Here is a 17,762-nt window from a genome sequence, read left to right on the forward strand (position 1 = left end):
TGACCGGTTACAATTTTCGGTACATCTTGACCGAACCAAACCCGATCTGATTTGAATCGATTCGGTTCGAGCCGGTCTCTGGGAAGCGGCAGAATTCGAGCCAGCGTGTTGCCAGAATCATTTATTTCTCGGCCAATTCCAATTGGGCCAAGTTGCAGCTTCTACCGCCAATTAAGTCCCAAATAACTGGATAGGGTTACGGTTCGGCTCCAATTTCACGTGTAATCGTAATCCTCCAACTCCCTTACGAACGCCGTCGAGGGGAGCGGACCCCATCGAGACCACTGCTGGCCCCACTCACAACGCTCTCGAATCTGGAGGGTGAATTAATAATTTGATGCACGTAAAATATGAGCAATACACATCTGTGCGCGTACGTCCCTACACCCGCCACCCAACTCACCGGTGATTTAGATATCATAAAAGCACCCAATTCATGTAGAGCCCACAGACCTCTGTCTCACGGAGATGCGGGTGGGTACGAGTCCATGGTAACTTTAGGATTTTTTCTCTCGATTCTCGTCCACCATAACAAAGCGAAAAAGAGCGAATTAGCATTTTTCTGCAAAATTACTTTCCTACGTGCTCGATTTCACTAAACGAGCTACCCGTTATTTAGTTGGATGAGTGGGTCCCACGTTTCGGTCATCTTCAACCTCTGCCGTAGCTTCCATTCGGTAGGTAGGCTGTCGGGTAGTCGACGATCGTGTAGGAAAACGTCTGCGCGTAGATGACTAGAGTAGTGATGAACTTGTTTCGTGGGACGATGCCCGTTATCACAGCAGTTTGTTGAAGCCGATCCTGATGACTTCTCACTCTTCTTCTATTCTCGTCTTCCTCGACCTGCCCCAATTCCTCCACCAATCCCACCCCGCCGCTTTCCTTCGCTTTCCCGCCCTCTCCCCCCTCGCTTCTTCCAAGAGTTTGAGGCGCGCGGCGGGAAAGCTCCTCTCGATCGACCCCGTGCTCTCTATCTCCAGAGCCGCTGCGAGGTCGTCGCCAGCGGAGGGAGGAGCTGATGGAGGTGCTCTCGTCGACGAGGGGAAAAAGGAAGAGGAGTTAATCGGGGCGGACAAGTCGGCGTTTCCGCCAGACGGCGCCGGCAATGGCGGATCGTTGCTGCGACGGCAGAAGCAGCAGAGGAACGCGGCCTCTGGGGATTCGGTGTCGCTCGGAATCAGGGAACCAGTGTATGAGGTAATCTATTTGATATGTTTGATATGTTTGAATAGGCCTGCGAGTTCTTGATCTTGTTCCTTTTTTTTTCTTTTCTGTTTTCTTGATTTCTTTGGATAATTCAATCCCATTTACATTTTCAATTTATGCATGATTAGGTTATCAATTAGTATGGCAATGGACATCTTAATTCTGCAGCTAACTGCGAGATGCGATTCTATTAGATAGATGTTATTACATATTACCAGCACATATTTTTACATGGGACCAAGCATCCATAATAGCTAATTACATATTACTCTGTAGTTAGCTACCTTTAGTATCCTGATCCCTATACTTTAAAAAGTTATATAGGCATCTCTATAATTACGAAAGTGAAACTTCTAGGTCCATTTATCTTAACATCATCGATTTTACCAACGGAAACATAAAAATAAAGGACAAAAAGATAATTTTAACATTCCAGTTTATGGTGACGGACGGTGTCAGTGGTCGCGGATGTAGAGTAGTGACAGAGCGCTCTATGGCTCCATCACGAAGCGGCATTTGTGACACAGAGTCATTAGTGCCGATCTCGGAATCATCAAGACCCTGTAGCTGGCTCCCCTACTCGCTCTCCAAAACCCTCAACAACACCTCCGCTTTGCTCTTTCCCCTCGTGCTCACCTCGTAGTCGTCGTCGGCCAGAGCCCTTACGATCGCCTCCGCCCCATCCACCTCCCTAACATCCCCTATCACCTTGTCTCCACTACTATTTACCAGGTTTAGCAGCGCAACCGTAATGTTTTCCCTTGCCCTCCCACTTCCCCAACTACTAAATCCACCAGGACGCTGACGCCATCCACCCTCCAGAACGTCTCCATTCTCTCGTCGCATCCTGCCACTTCGGCGATCACCACCATCACGTCCTCCACCACCCCCCTTCGTCTGTCCTTCACCACTAGTGCGAGGAGGGGCGATACGACGCCTAGCTCAACGAGGGCAGTGTGGTTGAGCTGGTAGATGTCCAAGCCCAAGAGGACCTTGAGCGCATCCTTGATGGACCTAGGCGGTGCGTCGAGGGTGCCGAGGAGGTCCACGAGGGCAGCAATAATGGGCTTCTTGACTCGATGATAGAGCGGTATGCCTCAACAGAGAGGAGGCTATAAAGGGTTATAGCGGCGTGTTGGGTGGCGACGGGGGAGAGGAGGTAGAGGGCAGCAGCAAGAACGTCGAGGATGCCCGGGGTGCACATCAGCGCCTCGCGGGTGGAGATGGAGAGGTTGAGGAGGGCAGTTACGACATTCTCCTGGGCCTCGACCGCAGACGAGTGGTGGTGGTTGAGGAGGCGAGCAGCAAGGAGGGGCACGACGCCGGCGTCGACGAGGGGGGTGCGCATCTCCGAGTCCTGCTTTGATAGGTGACATATCTCCACAATGGCTTCGATAGCGGACTTTGATTCTGTAGCGACAGAGCACCAACGTAGATGTAGAGTGGCGAAAGGATCGCTCGGCAACTGCATTGGCATTGACGCCAGTGGTGTCGTCGTCCGCCACCACTAGCTGGAATGTTAAAATTATCTTTTTGCCTTTTGTTTTCATGTTTTCGTTAGTAAAATTGGCATCGTTAGAATAAATGAACATAGATATTTCACTTTCGTAACTATAGGGATGTTAATATAACTTTTTTAAATTAGGGATCGGTATGCTAAAAGTAGCTAACTACATGGGATAATCTATAATTAACCCTCACCATAAGGTTTATAAACACTCAAAACTCCTGACGTTTGCACCTTAACTACTTGGATGTCTCCTCGGGGATCATACATGCAGCCTGACCCTGGTTCCGAAAATGGCAATTCTGGTTTCCCAAAACCAAGAACCATAACCGAAGCAAATTGGCCGAGTTCTGGAACCGGAACAGATAGTTCCGATTTCGGTTCAAACCATCAATTTTTCATTTTTTATTTTTATATTACTTAATTATGAAATGATCAATATACTCTTGAAAATAGCATTATATGACTATTGAGAGGGGCAAACTGATTGTTTGCCCCTCCAACCAGGCGCTAGACGATTGGGCCAACACTCACTCAAGCTTGACATTTATTGAGTTTATTTTATTTTATTTTTTAAACCACAAAACTGAACTGTTCGGGTTTTCCAAACCCAGGAAACGGAACCGAATCGCGCGGGGCCAATTACAGTTCGGTTTGGAATTAGCGAACCGCTGGGCTGGTTTAATTCTGATTCTAGTCCGGTTTGGTTCTGGATTGAACTGAACCACGGTCAAGGCTACATACATTTTCCTTGTTACTCGTTATCTGATAATATAAGAAAGACAGGTAATTAAACTTTCAAGTGTGAGACTGGAATAGCATTTCAGTGAGCACCCTTGGACGGTGCTAGGTTGAGGGCAAGTTTATGCATTTACAACATGTTCTGCACTTGATCAAATACACATCAGAATATGTGAAACCTATCAAGTTGCTGATGGAAGCTGTTTGATCGAATACGTTCAGGGAGTTTAACTGCTGTTGCAACTAAGGGACTACTTTCTTGATCTTGTTAGATGATTCAATTGTAATATCTTATGACCAAGTCTCAGATAGTTGATGCACTTGTACATGAATGTTGAATCAAGAGACTGTTGCTGTTGGATGCTTCACTGAAGCATCCCCAAATAATGGGGATCTGATGTGATGTCTAAAGGGTCATATTACTATAAAAATTCTAGTTTCAGTTGAGAACTGCTCATATCAACTAGCTTTCCTGGTTCATTAATTTTTAGCAGACCTGTAACCTAATTGATCTGAATGGCGTAGCTTTTAGAGACATAATGGCTACACTAACGCCCTAAAGAATGTGTCAAAGAAACTTATTTCCTATCATAATAATACTTTGCTCTCATAATTCATCTGTTAGGGTCTTTCAAGGTTTTATTCATGTCAAGGACCAAAATTTTTACTCTCAGAGAATCAAAGCTGGTGGATGTGTGTTCTTATGGAGGAATTATGGTAACTCAAATTGATGATTGTCTCCAGCAGTAATCTTATTGAGCTAAGCATACCATTCTCTGATTGGTGGGACACTTTGTTTTTTTATTTTTCTTTGTATAATCAACCAAAGGTTTCATCACATTTCAGCTTATTCCAGTCATATTATTCAGATTTGGCAACTACGTAACTAGCCTGATTAAATTCAGAACAATATAACCCACCTTGTGTTATTGATGACAATCTATGATGTGCCTCAAAAAAATTACATGTTTCTCTATATGTGTATAGTCAACTTACATTTAGGTTTATAGTTCTATTTGTAGACATCTTTGTACCATGTCCAATTGGTTTTTTAGTCAAGTGAAGGATCACCATCATATTAATTTTGATTTTAATTTGACAATGAAATGATTTAAACAACAGATTTTTTGAGATAGTTGGACTATTACCATACTTTAAACATTTTTTCTTCCTTCTTTTTTTGCTCTCTTCCGTTTTTAAGCATATGTCATTAAATAGTCACTGTTTCCTGTTGGATGGAGTTATTTGTTCACCACTTTCCTTATATAACAAGGAATTCTTAAAAGAGCATGAAACTTCGGAGAAAAAGAGGGTTGCTTTGGTAGTTTGGTGCTTGGGATGAAGATAATATGAAGGCAACTGGATAATAATGATTTGGTAGAAGAATAATTTAAATAATAAAAAGGCATATATAGAAGTAAAAAAAGAAAGTCACTATTATTGCACTGAAGATGCTATAAAATTATCAAGATCTTAGGAAATATGTGGTGCATGATTCATCCAAAAGATTTTGATAGCATAATTATTAAATGTTTATGATGACAATTGACCAAGAGTGGATGATTACCGCTCTGATGCTATGTTTATGCATTTGCATGAATCAGTTGATGGCAATCAAAGTAAAATATTTTCTGAGTTTTCCAAATTTTAATGGCAAAGGATAAACCTATGTAAAACAAAATTAGTAGTTAACCTAAGATTTGCACTAATATGAGTAATGTAAACAAATTATGAAGTCTTAAAAGAAGTTGGAAGGTTTCGACATTTTGTAATGTAAAATTTAAACAATTAAAAGAGCACAGATATGAAAAGTATAAAAGAAGGAAGGAGGGTTCTCTTTTTTCCTTTAACCAAAGAAGAATCCAAACCAGATTGTCATTCTCTTTTTTTCTTTAACCAAACAAAGATTCTGAACCAGATTGGTGCGGCCTAAGATGGATGGCTGTGGTGGAGTATAGCAGTCACAGCATGTGTGACTGATGAGCTCCAATAAGGCAATCTATGGTTGAATTTTACTCTACCTTTGTACCACAGGAGATTTGGAGAGAGAGAGAGATCAAGGTAAGAAAAAGAAATTTTGGTCACAACCAAAAGCTGAAGATCAATAGTAATTTATTGATTCATATATGCTAGATGATCTTTGCTAGTTCCCTCTCCTTTCCTTTTATATTTTTCTAGTATATAAAAGACCTCAACTATCAACAATAAAATTAATTGACTCAAGTTACTAAGCCATAAAGTACAAAGGAACAAGTCACAAAAACATAATAAAAGTGGCTTAGAGTTTCTGTCTTTTCTTTTTAATACCACCATTTATCTTCTAATGTATTTCTGGCAAATTATCTTCCTTTGAAAGCCTCAGAAACTTGTTTTCCAAGCAACAAAAATTGTGCAATTTGGAACTTTTACAGATAAAAGTCATAAGCAAGTCTAACCTTGCACTGCATTAGAAACCAATCACATAACATTATTAAGTATTGCCATTGTGTGATCCATCAGTGCCTGACATCCGGAAATTGCAGAAATCACCTGAGCATTTACATTTCCAATTGTGTTATCCATGATTTCACATAACAAGTACAAGAATAAAACCTGTTGCATAATTGTTTGCTTGACTTGATTGTTATATTTTTCAGCTCACTGGTGTCTCTCACTACCTCTCTGAGCATGTGTCTGCACACCTGAATGTTCCAGGATGGCAGGACCTATATATATGCTTGTCATCTTATAGTAATTCTGATTTTTTGCGTAACAGAATATGTTTGTATTTGCTCCTGTATGCTTCATGAATGACTGAGATAACCTGATCATTGGTTATTTACTGTTGAACTTTACAGTTTATGGATCATATTTTTAAACAAGAGAGTTGGTCTGATGTTTACCAATTTAAATTGACTTTACCCTATTATTGCCTTTTGATCTGATTGCTTCTGTAGACTAACTTAGAAGAACATGCATGAAACTATAAACTATCTTTTGATAGAGCTTTCATGTTCAGGTGATCGAAGTTAAATCAGATGGTACAATGTCTACAAGAAAGATTAACAGACGACAATTGTTGAAATCAAGTGGTAGGTACTAAGAAACTCTGAAGTTCTGGAAATTTTCAAACTAGTATGTTTTGACTCATTTTACTTCTCCAAATAAGCAGCTAGTGCAGATGGTTCTGCCAATGGGTTTGGAGGGTCATTGTAGAGGTTATTTTCATGACTTGAACTATGCAACCTAGGTCATAAAAGTAGCAAACTTACTGTGGCATCAAGGCTGGTAGAAATTAATATAGCAAAGCTATGGTTGCTTTACCACTTGGCAGTACTTCTAAGAATATTAAACTTCCAGATTTAGTTATGGATTCACAACATTTTTCTACTAATTTACTTGTATTCTTTAGCTCTGTTGGTAAGAAGTAAGAACAAAAATCATTTTATTCCTTTTACTATATTGGACATTTAATGGAGAGCTACTCTACCTTCTAAAGTAGCAACCAGTTTCTCCAAAAGACAACCCACTGTGACATGTGGGTTTTTCCTTGTTTGCAGGACTAGACACTCTGCTGTAATTTGTAAGTTGTTGTGCCTAGATTGTTTGCAAGTTATGTATCACATGAAATCTTCTCTAACCTGTTACCATACTTTGTGAAAACCGTTATGTAATTGTACCAGCTTGTGAAGTAGCTTGTGACAACACTTGTGTTATTTCATTAATATATATCTTTTTTTCTCATGTAGTCATATTTACCTTGTTGAAATATTTCATTCTTAGGTCTTCGTCCCCGAGATATCAGGAGTGTCGACCCATCACTGTGGTTGATGAATTCAATGCCATCTTTGCTGGTAAATGAAGCAAATTGTGGTCCTCTTAATTGATTTAAATTATAGATTTTAGTTTCTTATTTAAAGATATTGTGACTTTGTTGTTCAGTTTTCCTTCCTCCTTAGATCGCCCCATCTTTCTCCCTCTTTTTCTCTTTGTTCCTTCTCTCCATCTTTCTTCTTTATTTTGTTGGACCATCGGATAAGAAGATTCCATGACAGAATCCAACATAATCATTCAGCTGATTTTGGTCTATTTTCAACCAATCCGATTGATCTTTCATTGGTTTTGAATGATAATTGAGAAACTGAGATTTCTCAGCTTAGGGTGGGCTGATACTGATCTTGTCCAGGTTGGTCAATCTAGATCAGGATCAGCCAATTTTAATAATTCCTTTGTGACTGTTAAATTAGCTAGAATTTTGATCAACATTTATTTAGTTCAATTGATTTAAACCAATTCCTAAAATCTCTAATTATAAGGTTGAGAGATCAGCCAAAATTTGTCCACTTTGGATGATACTGATACATACTGGGTGTCTCAAGTCAGATGATACTAGAAACTATGAGAAAATGGAAGAAAGAGGCAGAGATGGAAAGAAATGAAGAAGTTACCAAAAGGGGTCACATAAGAATCAGCGGTTTCACATGAATATAGAATTCAACATAATCCTCTAAGTCCTATGAAATGTTGACTTCATTCCAAGAAACCTCTAATTCAGTTCTCAAAAGATCATGTAAGAAGCAAAGATTTCACATGAAAACATAATTCATAATTATTTTAAAATTCCCTATAGGTAATATTGACTTTCCAATCTAGTAAAATCCTATTTTAATTGCTAAGGATAGTGTCTCCATCCAAGTTAATTCCTTGGAAGATACGCCTAACTTGTGTCCTCCAAAGCTTCCAACAGTTGAATCTGAATAAGCTAGGGTAACAAACACTGTTGCCTGTGTTATCTTGATTTATAATAAAACTCATGATTAAACTCACTTTTTATTTATCACTCATGTACTATTTTTATGTAATTGTTAACACCTGAGCTTTTACTTCGAAGATCTTTTCTCCTCTAATGGTATTCTTCAATCTACAATATCTATATGCATGAAAATTATTTTATTTCTGCTATCAAATTTTTAAAAGATATCTGATGAAATTTTAGCTAAAGCAGTGGAATAATACTTATTCTGACCAGTTGTGCCCTGTGCATGATTGACAGATGATGCTATGAGAGTTGTTTATGGTTTCAATTAATCCAAACTTTGATGTAACATTATTGTCACTTGCTTAATTTATAATGTTTCATAGTGTATAATGTTTTTTGGTTTGTTCTATGGTAGGTGCGAGATCAAGCTATATTACTAAATTTTGGTTCCTTACGAGCAATTGTTATGCATGAACATGTTCTTATATTCAATTACAACAGGTGAAGCTTTTTAAGTGATAAGTTTGCTAGAATTCCTTATATGTGGTCATACTCGCTGTATTAATGGCATAGATTCTCTTGCACTTTGTAGAAAAGGAGGCAGAGCCTTCCTAAAGTCATTGTTACCTCGCTTAAATTCTAAAGATAGCAGTGGTGGACCTGCCATGCCTTTTGAGCTTGAGGTACCCTGCAGCCATTGTTTAAATATTGCATACCTGTTTTGTTAGAAGTTTGGTTCTGAAAGCATCTTAAGCATATGTTCTTAACTAGGTCTTAACAAATCCCCTATAAGTTGGTTTCCATGCGTTGGGTGTTTCTTTTGCACATACTGTTGGATAATTCTTCCAGATTATATTCTTGGAGATTGATGTAATTTCAGACCTTTGTACACAACTATCATTAGTCAGATGATAATAATCATTTCCAACCACTCGGCTATCAGCATAAGAGGCTTAACATCATTCGATGATTTTATGGGTGCATCTTTGTTGTCTATCTTTTCACATGACCAAGAATATATAATTCCTGTATGTGTGATCCTTGCTGTAGTGTTGACTTAATGGGCTGGGTTTTTCATAAAACCACCCATAATTTATTTAGTCAGATATCAGAGACTAAATATTTGCTTAAATCCTAAATGAATTCTGCTATTTATGGATGTGTACTCACTATACAAGAGGAATGTCTTCTAATATGTTACATATATCTTGTGCTTATGTAGGTTGTTGAAGCTGCATTGCTTTCTCGAATAAACCGGCTGGAGCATAAACTAATGGATGTTGAACCTCGTGTGAGTACAAAACTACTAAAAATATTTTGTTCTATGAAGATTAGTTGGTCATAGAAAGGTTTCAAATCTCAATTGTATGGGTCAATACGAACTAATATTTATCAGTTTGATCAAGTAGACAAGTACCCGTATGTAAACATGATATTGCTACAATAAGTTTCATTTTATTTTTTATTTTATTCAATGAAACCAGGTGGTACATATTAGTATATCATCCGATATATTGATATTGTTTGAGTTCAATAAATTACCAAAGCTGGGATCTGATTGAGATTTAAATCCATATTCATATTTGGATATAAAAATATATCCTTTTTCATTGATGTCGTTTATTTTCAAGTTTGCATAGGACATTTGGAAAGTCTTTATTGCTTGTCCATTGAGTGAGGTCTCTGGTTTACATTATTCATCATCATCATATATGCCTTCAACTTTGTTTTTTTCTGTGCAAGCTTTTTGCAGTTATATACTTCATTCATAGGTAGAGATAGACCTAAGAAAACTTTATTAGAGTCTAAAGCAAAGATTTAAATTTATTTAATTTAACTAAAGATAATGCATTGTACAAGACTCAATGGTGATAAAGAATCCATGCAACTGATCCCAAATAATTGGGAGGATATGGCTTGTTCTTCTTGTATTTACGTTGTTGGCTAACTAATATTACATTCAATCATAACATCAAATGAATTTCATAGTGATATTTTATCTAATTACAACTAAGTTGGTAACAACTAAGTAATTGCTAGATAAGTTTAGTAAAGATTCTCCCTGGATGTGCTTCACTCTAAGATGTTACTATGATTGTTATCTATCTGTTTATTCTCTGTATTCATGAAATGATTGTTATCTATCTGTTTATTTCTCTGTATTCACGAAATGATTGTTATCTATCTGTTTATTTCTCTGTATTCACGAAATGATTGGTATCTATCTGTTTATTTCTCTGTATTCACGAAATGATTGGTATCTATCTGTTTATTTCTCTTTATTCATGATATCTTGGATTTAGCTCTTGAAGAGGCACATAGTTGGATTGGCATTGGAGTCCAACCTCCCATGTTATATCCATGAAATACTGTTTTAAGGATGAAGAGACATTATATTAATGTTTGTTAGTTTAGATAGTTCTTAAGGTTTTGGTTTTAAATCTCAGTCAAGTATCAATATCTATAATCTATTAGACCAATATGGTACCATTGTATTGGGTGGTATAGTGATCCATACTCTTCAATACCAGCCATAATAATAATACTAACCAGTAGCAGATCATCTAGTTCGATACTAGTCTTTTTTTGAACTTGTAAAAAAAAATATCATTGAACTGAATTTGTAGCCTTGGTTCTGCTAGTTTGGTTTTTTACAATGCTCTGGAGTTGTTGGCTATCACATGATCCAATATGCAAATGAAGCATGCTGAAATACCTAACAGTTAGTGTTTCCTAGTCACTAGTTGAGGGAACTCAAGAGGAAAGTACAATGAAACTGTAGATTTCATTCCTAACCATTGCTATTGCAAGATCTTATACCAAACAGTGGATCACTTGGCTTGCTTTGAATTCCAGGGGTAAGAGCTTGGTAAAACACTGAATACCAAAATCATGTATCCCACTGGCCCACAATAGGATATCCATTTACCTCTTATTTTAACCACAAAGATTAGAACACTTTTAGAACTTACTAATGCATTATATAACTTGTGCTTACCAAGATATCTGTAGTTTGAGGAGATGATATCACCCATGCACATAGAGTAATCTTTGATTGTGATAGCCATTTCTATGCAAACTGGAGTACTTTATTCGTTAGCAAGTTAGCCCATTGTTAAAGTTGATTATATAAACCTTAATTGTTTCTATCATCAACAAACCTCCTCCCATCATCCTAAAGAAAAATCTTCTATTATTGTGCATAACTTCTTTTATAATATGTAATCTTAGCTGAGCAGAGAGTACCATTTTGGTTTTAGGTGGTTGAATTACTCGAAGTTCTTCCCAATAGATTGACAGGTGATGTGCTGGAGCAGCTTCGTCTCAGTAAACAAACCCTGGCATGTTACACTACTCATCTAAACTTTTTTCATGTCTGATAAATATGTATAATTGTATCTTGATATATCCTCATTTGTGATGCATGGAAGGTTGAGTTAGGTTCACGAGCAGGAGAACTGAAACAGATGCTTCTTGATCTGCTAGAGGATCCCCATGAAATTCGTCGCATATGTATATTGGGGCGAAATTGTAGAGTTCATCGAGGGAGCAGCGAAATGGAATGCTCCCTTCCCATGGACAAACAAATTGCTGAAGGTATCATCATTTTATCTTTTTTTTTCTCCATTTCTAGTTTGTAGCTTGTCATAACTCTTTTCAGACACCATAGCAGTACAGCTCTGCAAGGTTAATGTCATGTACTCAAAACCGAGTTATACTGTGCTTCAACATTTATCTAGCCTTTATGTTATTTGATTAATTCTAGGCACATATAGTTAACATAAGGCCACTTTTAATCTGCACGAAGTTTACCATGTGACTTATACTCTAAATAGTGGTAGTAGTCAAGTCCTTTGTTGTGTAAAATACTGTTCTAGGTGATGCATTTCTTCTCATGATACACATCCAGTTTAATGTCTTCCAGTGTATGTCTATCTTCTTGAGGTGATAATCACAATACTTTCAGATCTTTGTATGTCACTATTTTATCCTCTTGTATCTGTGTGCAATTATCTTTCATATGAATTTTGTATTAGCTTCACAGTACATATATTTTTCAACTGATATTCCTTCATGTTGTTTTGCAACAAAAATTCTTGTGCAGAAGAAGAGGAGGAAATTGAAATGCTTTTGGAGAATTATCTTCAGAGGTACAATAATTGGTGAATGAATACGCAGCATCAAAATGCTTTTCAAAAGTACCATAAGAATGAAATATATATTTTTCTTTTGTAATACCATACGCATGCTTAAGAGTATTGTTTTAGAAAGAGAAATATAGAGTCAATCTCTGGCATGAGGATTGGTACTGATTGCATTGATTGAAGCATATTGTGCAGCACTCAAGTGTGCCAATGGGCACACATTGAAATATGCCATTTAAGATTGTCATGCTTCCAAATATGAAGCAACCGTCCTTTGATATTCTATCCATACCCTAAATAAAGAAACCCTTGCGCCGAAATTTTTATATATTTCTAATTCTAGTTGGTACTACTTTTTATTTCTTTTTGGCAAAGCTTAAGACCACTTCCAAGAAGAGGGACTTGGTATGAAAAGCTTTAGCTGAGACCATTTTTTGCACTGAGCTTATTAATGCAAGAGGTGAAGTCATTTGTTTTTGGATAGGGTTCATATACTGAATAAAGAAACCCTTGCACTAAAATCTTTATATATTTCTAATTCCAGTTGGTACTACTTTTTAATTCTTTGTGTCAAAGCTTAAGACAACACTTTCAAGAAAGGGACTTGTTAATTGCTGAAGAGATTTAGATCTTTCTGTTCAAATAACAACTACAGTGAAACAGGTCAGGAACAACAACTCTCTTTATGGTAAACAGATCCATTTAGTTGTGGCTAGTTTTCCACTGAGCTTATTAATGCAAGAGCTCAGGTCCTTTGTTTTTAGGTTAGGGTTATGAGTATTTTTAATTAGGATCGAATTTACTTTAACCTTAGTTTGATTTGATTTTGGGTCTAAAGCATGATATAATGGGTTGATTGAGCCAAGTCAAGCTTGCTTTATTGAATTTTTTTTTAGTTAGTCCAATTTTAAGTGAAATTAGGTTTAGATTAGTTTTCAGTCTTTTGTTAACCTGATGGCCCAGTTGTCTCTTCTCTTCTCCTTCTATTGATACCCTTCTTCTAACATATCTGATTTCTGCAATCTGACCATCCAAATTACAATGTCTATCTGAATCCCCTTGTCCAGCTCATCTGAATCAAGCATGTTTGGCAGAATTTAGTCTGTCATGGCATCATAATCAGTTGGGTAGTATAATAGTATGATTAACTGGTGCAGTTGTTATAGGCACCATCAGAGGAGCCCTCTTATCCCTGATGGCCAAGCCTTCTTCATAATCTCCTTGTCCTTGCAAAGCTTTCCCCTCTTCCCTCTAGCTCGCCAAACTCCTTTCTTGCCATCTCTCTTCACCTATTTGCATCATCTTCGTTGTTAAAGTGCTCCTCAGCCCCTTACATTGTCAACCATAATACCATTGTACTTTGGCCTTCAGGTATGATATCCATCATATCCAATCCAGAGCCATTCTCCAGTCTTCCTCTTCTCTTCTCTTTTAAATAAAAGTCTGTAAGTTATGGCTCTCTTCTTTCCTCGCAGGAGGAGCGGATGACTTGGTGCTTTAAATCCTCAATTAAGAACTTCAGTTTGGAGGCCTTTGTTATAATGACTATTCCAGTATTAGACCATTCTATTCATTTTCATTCGTATCTTCTATTTCTCTCTCTCTCTCTCTCTCTCTCTCTCTCTCTCTCTCTCTCTTTGCCATAATCTTTTTATTTTTAATACAGTTGGAATCTCGAGTATTTTTGGTACTGACTAAAGAGGAAGAGAAGTCTATATATGGGTTCACCATAAGTTGAAATCTGCAGAAGTTACTGCAACATATATAGAGCAAGCAACAGGAGTTGAGCCGCATCTAGCACTTTCTTTTTGTCATATCAATCGACTTTTGTGATGCAAATAAGACCAAATATATTATATTATATAATATGTACCTGTTTCTATAATACGGCCCTTTAAGTAGGCCTAGTAGTTTAAATCTTATGCATTAAATTTGTAATTCCTTGATCTTTTGAAGATATAGCTGAACAATTAACATAGTTCAATAGATTTTTAAAGATTTCTATAATTTTGAAATAAATGAATTGTATGCTTATTTTGCATCTTTCCTACTGAATGATTGGTAATCAAAAGTGGTCCCCAATACAAAAGCCAAAATAATCATATTCATAGTAATTGGTCATATGTTACTTGCAAATGCAGGTAGGTGTATGAGAAGTATTTGTTAAAAATAAATGCATAGCTTACAACATGTTCAGCTTATTTATCTTTCCTCAGATGTGAATCCTGCCATGGTCAAGCTGAGAGACTTCTTGATTCTGCCAAGGAAATGGAAGACTCTATTGCTGTGAACTTGAGGTCTCCATAATTCTTCTTATCTTACCATTTAGCATTGCCAAGTAGCATTAACTACTCCCTATTTTTTCACATTGTGAAAAAAAATCTTCATCTACTTGCCTTTGATTTGTGCTCTATATATAGCAAGTCCACACTGATATAAAAGACTTAAACAATAACTCTGGTGATGCTCAGCTTTAAAAGGTGACGTAAATCAATTACACATCACTGATGGATAAATTCATCGCAAAAATTGAAATGAATATTAAATATAGGTGTATCAATATCAAGATAGCTTTCTAGTTACCAATTTTAGTTGACTACTGAACCAAGTTTGCTTCCAGTTGCCCTGATCCAAAGGCTCTATCCACACAATGACCTATTAAATTAGCGGGGAAGCAAACTAAGTTTCCTTCTTCCCAATTTAGAATGACTTTTAGAACATGTTATATGTCTGCTAGCCACCCATCATAGTTTTCTTTTGCAGGAATAGATGTCCCAGTTGTTGCATCATAGGCTGTTTCTATGCAGGAATGGATGACCCAGTTGTTCGATAGCTGGCCATACACTCTGTTCAGTACTTAAATTCATATTCAATATTCAATTATATATTTTGAATTTTTACCTTCTTGATGATAAAATATAAACATATATTCAAATTCTGAAAATGATTAGAGGATTTCAAGGAATACTCAAGAAAATGATTCCTTCCAATTAGATCATCTGTTTTTTTTCTCCCTTAATGTCCATCCACAATTTTATGTATATATCTGGGGTCCTAAAAAATCAGAAACTAATAAATGACCCCTTGAAAGCATATCTGGTGCATGATGCTCTTAGATCTTATAATTTTGTGTTAATTAGTTAGTCCAATGGGTGGTTCGCTTATATAATTTTTTAACCAACCTTCCTCACAAATCATTGTAATGGATCCTAAAGATGATAACAACATAAATTTATTAGTTTACCTAGCCTTTTCTTTATAATATCTTATGCTGAATGTTCTTGTTTTAATACTTAATGTCTTTAAGGAGGTCAAATTTCATTGACTTATCATAAAGTGAATTCATAGCTCTCGCCGACTCGAAGTAAGCAGAGTCGAGCTGCTTCTCCAGGTCGGGACATTCTGTGTTGCAGTGGGTGCTTTAGTAGCAGGTATGACTTTTCTGGCATTTGTAACGTTGGTTACTCTTTGGTACATAATCAAAATTGTATCTTATGAGATCTCAATGCATTCATCATTTTTTGTATTGCAAAACACATGATTCAATAACCAACAAGTTCATGGTCTTCTTCAAGTCTTGAAGAGTCATTCTCCAAATCATAGAACACTTTTTGGGTTTTGTCTCTCTCTCTCTCTCTCTCTCTCTCTCAAATGTAAATTGAAATTGTATTGACTGTTATCTGAAGAATTTAATTCCATATATTGTCTATGCATGGCATTGCTGCTGTCACCTTCTTTCTATTGTCACCTTATTGAGTAGATCTGCCAGAACAACTATAAGAATGCCATAAAGTACCCAACCAAATTGATTTTCATGTATTTTCTTGTTGACAATGTCATTCTTTCTCATGGTGTATTAGTTGTATATAATTGCATTTGCAGGAATATTCGGAATGAACCTGAGATCCTACCTCGAGGAGCACTCGGTACGACTCCCATCTTTTTATTTTTTGTTTTCCAAGTGTTTTTATTGATTGGTTTCAAAAAACTCTATCCCCCGTGACGTGACGTATGAACTCGGTGCAGTATGCGTTTTGGTTGACCACAGCGGGGATTATAATCGGTGCAGTGGCTGCATTTTTTGTCGTGTACTCTTATCTGAAGACCAGAAGAGTACTGTAGGATGATGCATTTCTGATGAACACATATGATTCTTTAGACATAATAATAAGAGAATGATTGATGCGTTTTCATGATGAGTAGTAGCTCAACGTGGGAGGTGCATTGTCCATTAAAATCGATGCATCTCCTCATCATCAATCGAATGGATGTGTTCCAAGAGTTGCCCATCATTAATGACTCCGATCTGAATTCGACAAATTTTGTCTATCGGGTTGTCTGCCGGACGGAAAAAGTTGAACATTGTGATCGGAGCAGTTATAGGCGTCGGCTTTTGTACTCACAATAATAAGAGTGTCTGTGTCATTTTGGCTTGGCGTCATGCATGCGTGTACTACTACTAGGGTTCCTAAGAGTTCGAGTGGTGGATATGGGAGGCATCGAACCATCCGATCTAAGATCATGCCATGTTATGTCAATACGGAGATCTGACTCGACTTATTTGATTAGATAGGAATGCCAAGCTGCATACAAAGGAAGGCTTAAAAAAATTTTATTTATATTTTAATAATTATGAAAGTGAGATATTTAATCTTATTTATCTTAATACATGCAGAATTATTATTATTTTTATTAATGATAAAATAATTATTTTAAGCATTATCAGTGATTGCCTTCATATTATTAGGTAGGTTTGCCAATGATCGTCGTCATGTCTCGTCGCCCTCCTCCGACAATAGCTCCATCTGCTCTCCTTGTTGGCACATGCACATCCTCCTATCCCTGTCGATCACGCACGTGTATTGGTACCTCGCTTTCACTAGCTTTCCCACTTCTAGGCAATCATGTCAAAGGCCTTTGTGATTCGTAAGAACTGTGCTTATGTTATCGTGGGAAAGCCACCAAGGATGCAAAACATGTCATGCGTGAACTCATAGCACTCGTCGTTCTCCCATGCCATGTCGGATAGGTGGACCCACATCATACATATAGACATCGTCGATGAAGGCCTAGGAATGACAGTCCAATTCGTTGACCACCACTAGCTCCTTCCCAACGGTGACTAGCCGGTAGGAGAGCAGGAGGTCGAAGAACTGGTGGCAAGCATCATTGTTGCCCTCATCTAATCCCAATCGAGCGAGATTGACGATCTTCCACCACCTCGTCTAGTGGAAGCTTATCTCTCCCTAACAACAACCCTCTCTATCCTCCCTTGTTTTCTATCTCTAGCTTTTCGAGTCAGCCACTAATGCCTGGATCTCACTGCCATCAATCCCTAACTGCTCCCATGAACTCCTGCTCTCTTGCATATTGGTCACCATCGGGGAGGGAGCTAATGGTGGTCTGTCGATTAGACTGCCACTCC

At 37.5% G+C, this 17,762-nt stretch overlaps 1 protein-coding gene and 1 pseudogene across 1 annotated transcript; one reads left to right on the forward strand and one right to left on the reverse strand.

Annotated features, from left to right (window-relative positions):
• Positions 1-752: 752 nt before the first annotated feature.
• Positions 753-16,533, forward strand: LOC103990905 (magnesium transporter MRS2-A, chloroplastic). Its single transcript, XM_009410197.3, has 13 exons — positions 753-1,197; positions 6,453-6,525; positions 7,217-7,287; positions 8,608-8,693; positions 8,785-8,875; positions 9,415-9,483; positions 11,453-11,533; positions 11,624-11,789; positions 12,298-12,343; positions 14,554-14,634; positions 15,686-15,768; positions 16,220-16,263; positions 16,364-16,533. Exons 1-13 carry the CDS (start codon positions 805-807, stop codon positions 16,457-16,459), a joined length of 1,380 nt encoding a protein of 459 aa, XP_009408472.2. The 5' UTR covers positions 753-804; the 3' UTR covers positions 16,460-16,533.
• Positions 1,697-3,050, reverse strand: LOC135616442 (U-box domain-containing protein 11-like; annotated as a pseudogene).
• Positions 16,534-17,762: the final 1,229 nt, after the last annotated feature.

This window comes from Musa acuminata, chromosome BXJ2-7, assembly GCF_036884655.1.
Source record: "Musa acuminata AAA Group cultivar baxijiao chromosome BXJ2-7, Cavendish_Baxijiao_AAA, whole genome shotgun sequence".
Classification (NCBI taxonomy): domain Eukaryota; kingdom Viridiplantae; phylum Streptophyta; class Magnoliopsida; order Zingiberales; family Musaceae; genus Musa; species Musa acuminata.

Excerpts from the sequence above, each read along its gene's own strand:
- LOC103990905 (XM_009410197.3), top strand. The coding sequence starts at position 805 with ATGACTTCTCACTCTTCTTCTATTCTCGTCTTCCTCGACCTGCCCCAA. Across the intron at positions 8,876-9,414 it reads CCATGCCTTTTGAGCTTGAG|GTTGTTGAAGCTGCATTGCT; the intron begins GTACCCTGCAGC and ends GTGCTTATGTAG. Across the intron at positions 11,790-12,297 it reads GGACAAACAAATTGCTGAAG|AAGAAGAGGAGGAAATTGAA; the intron begins GTATCATCATTT and ends ATTCTTGTGCAG.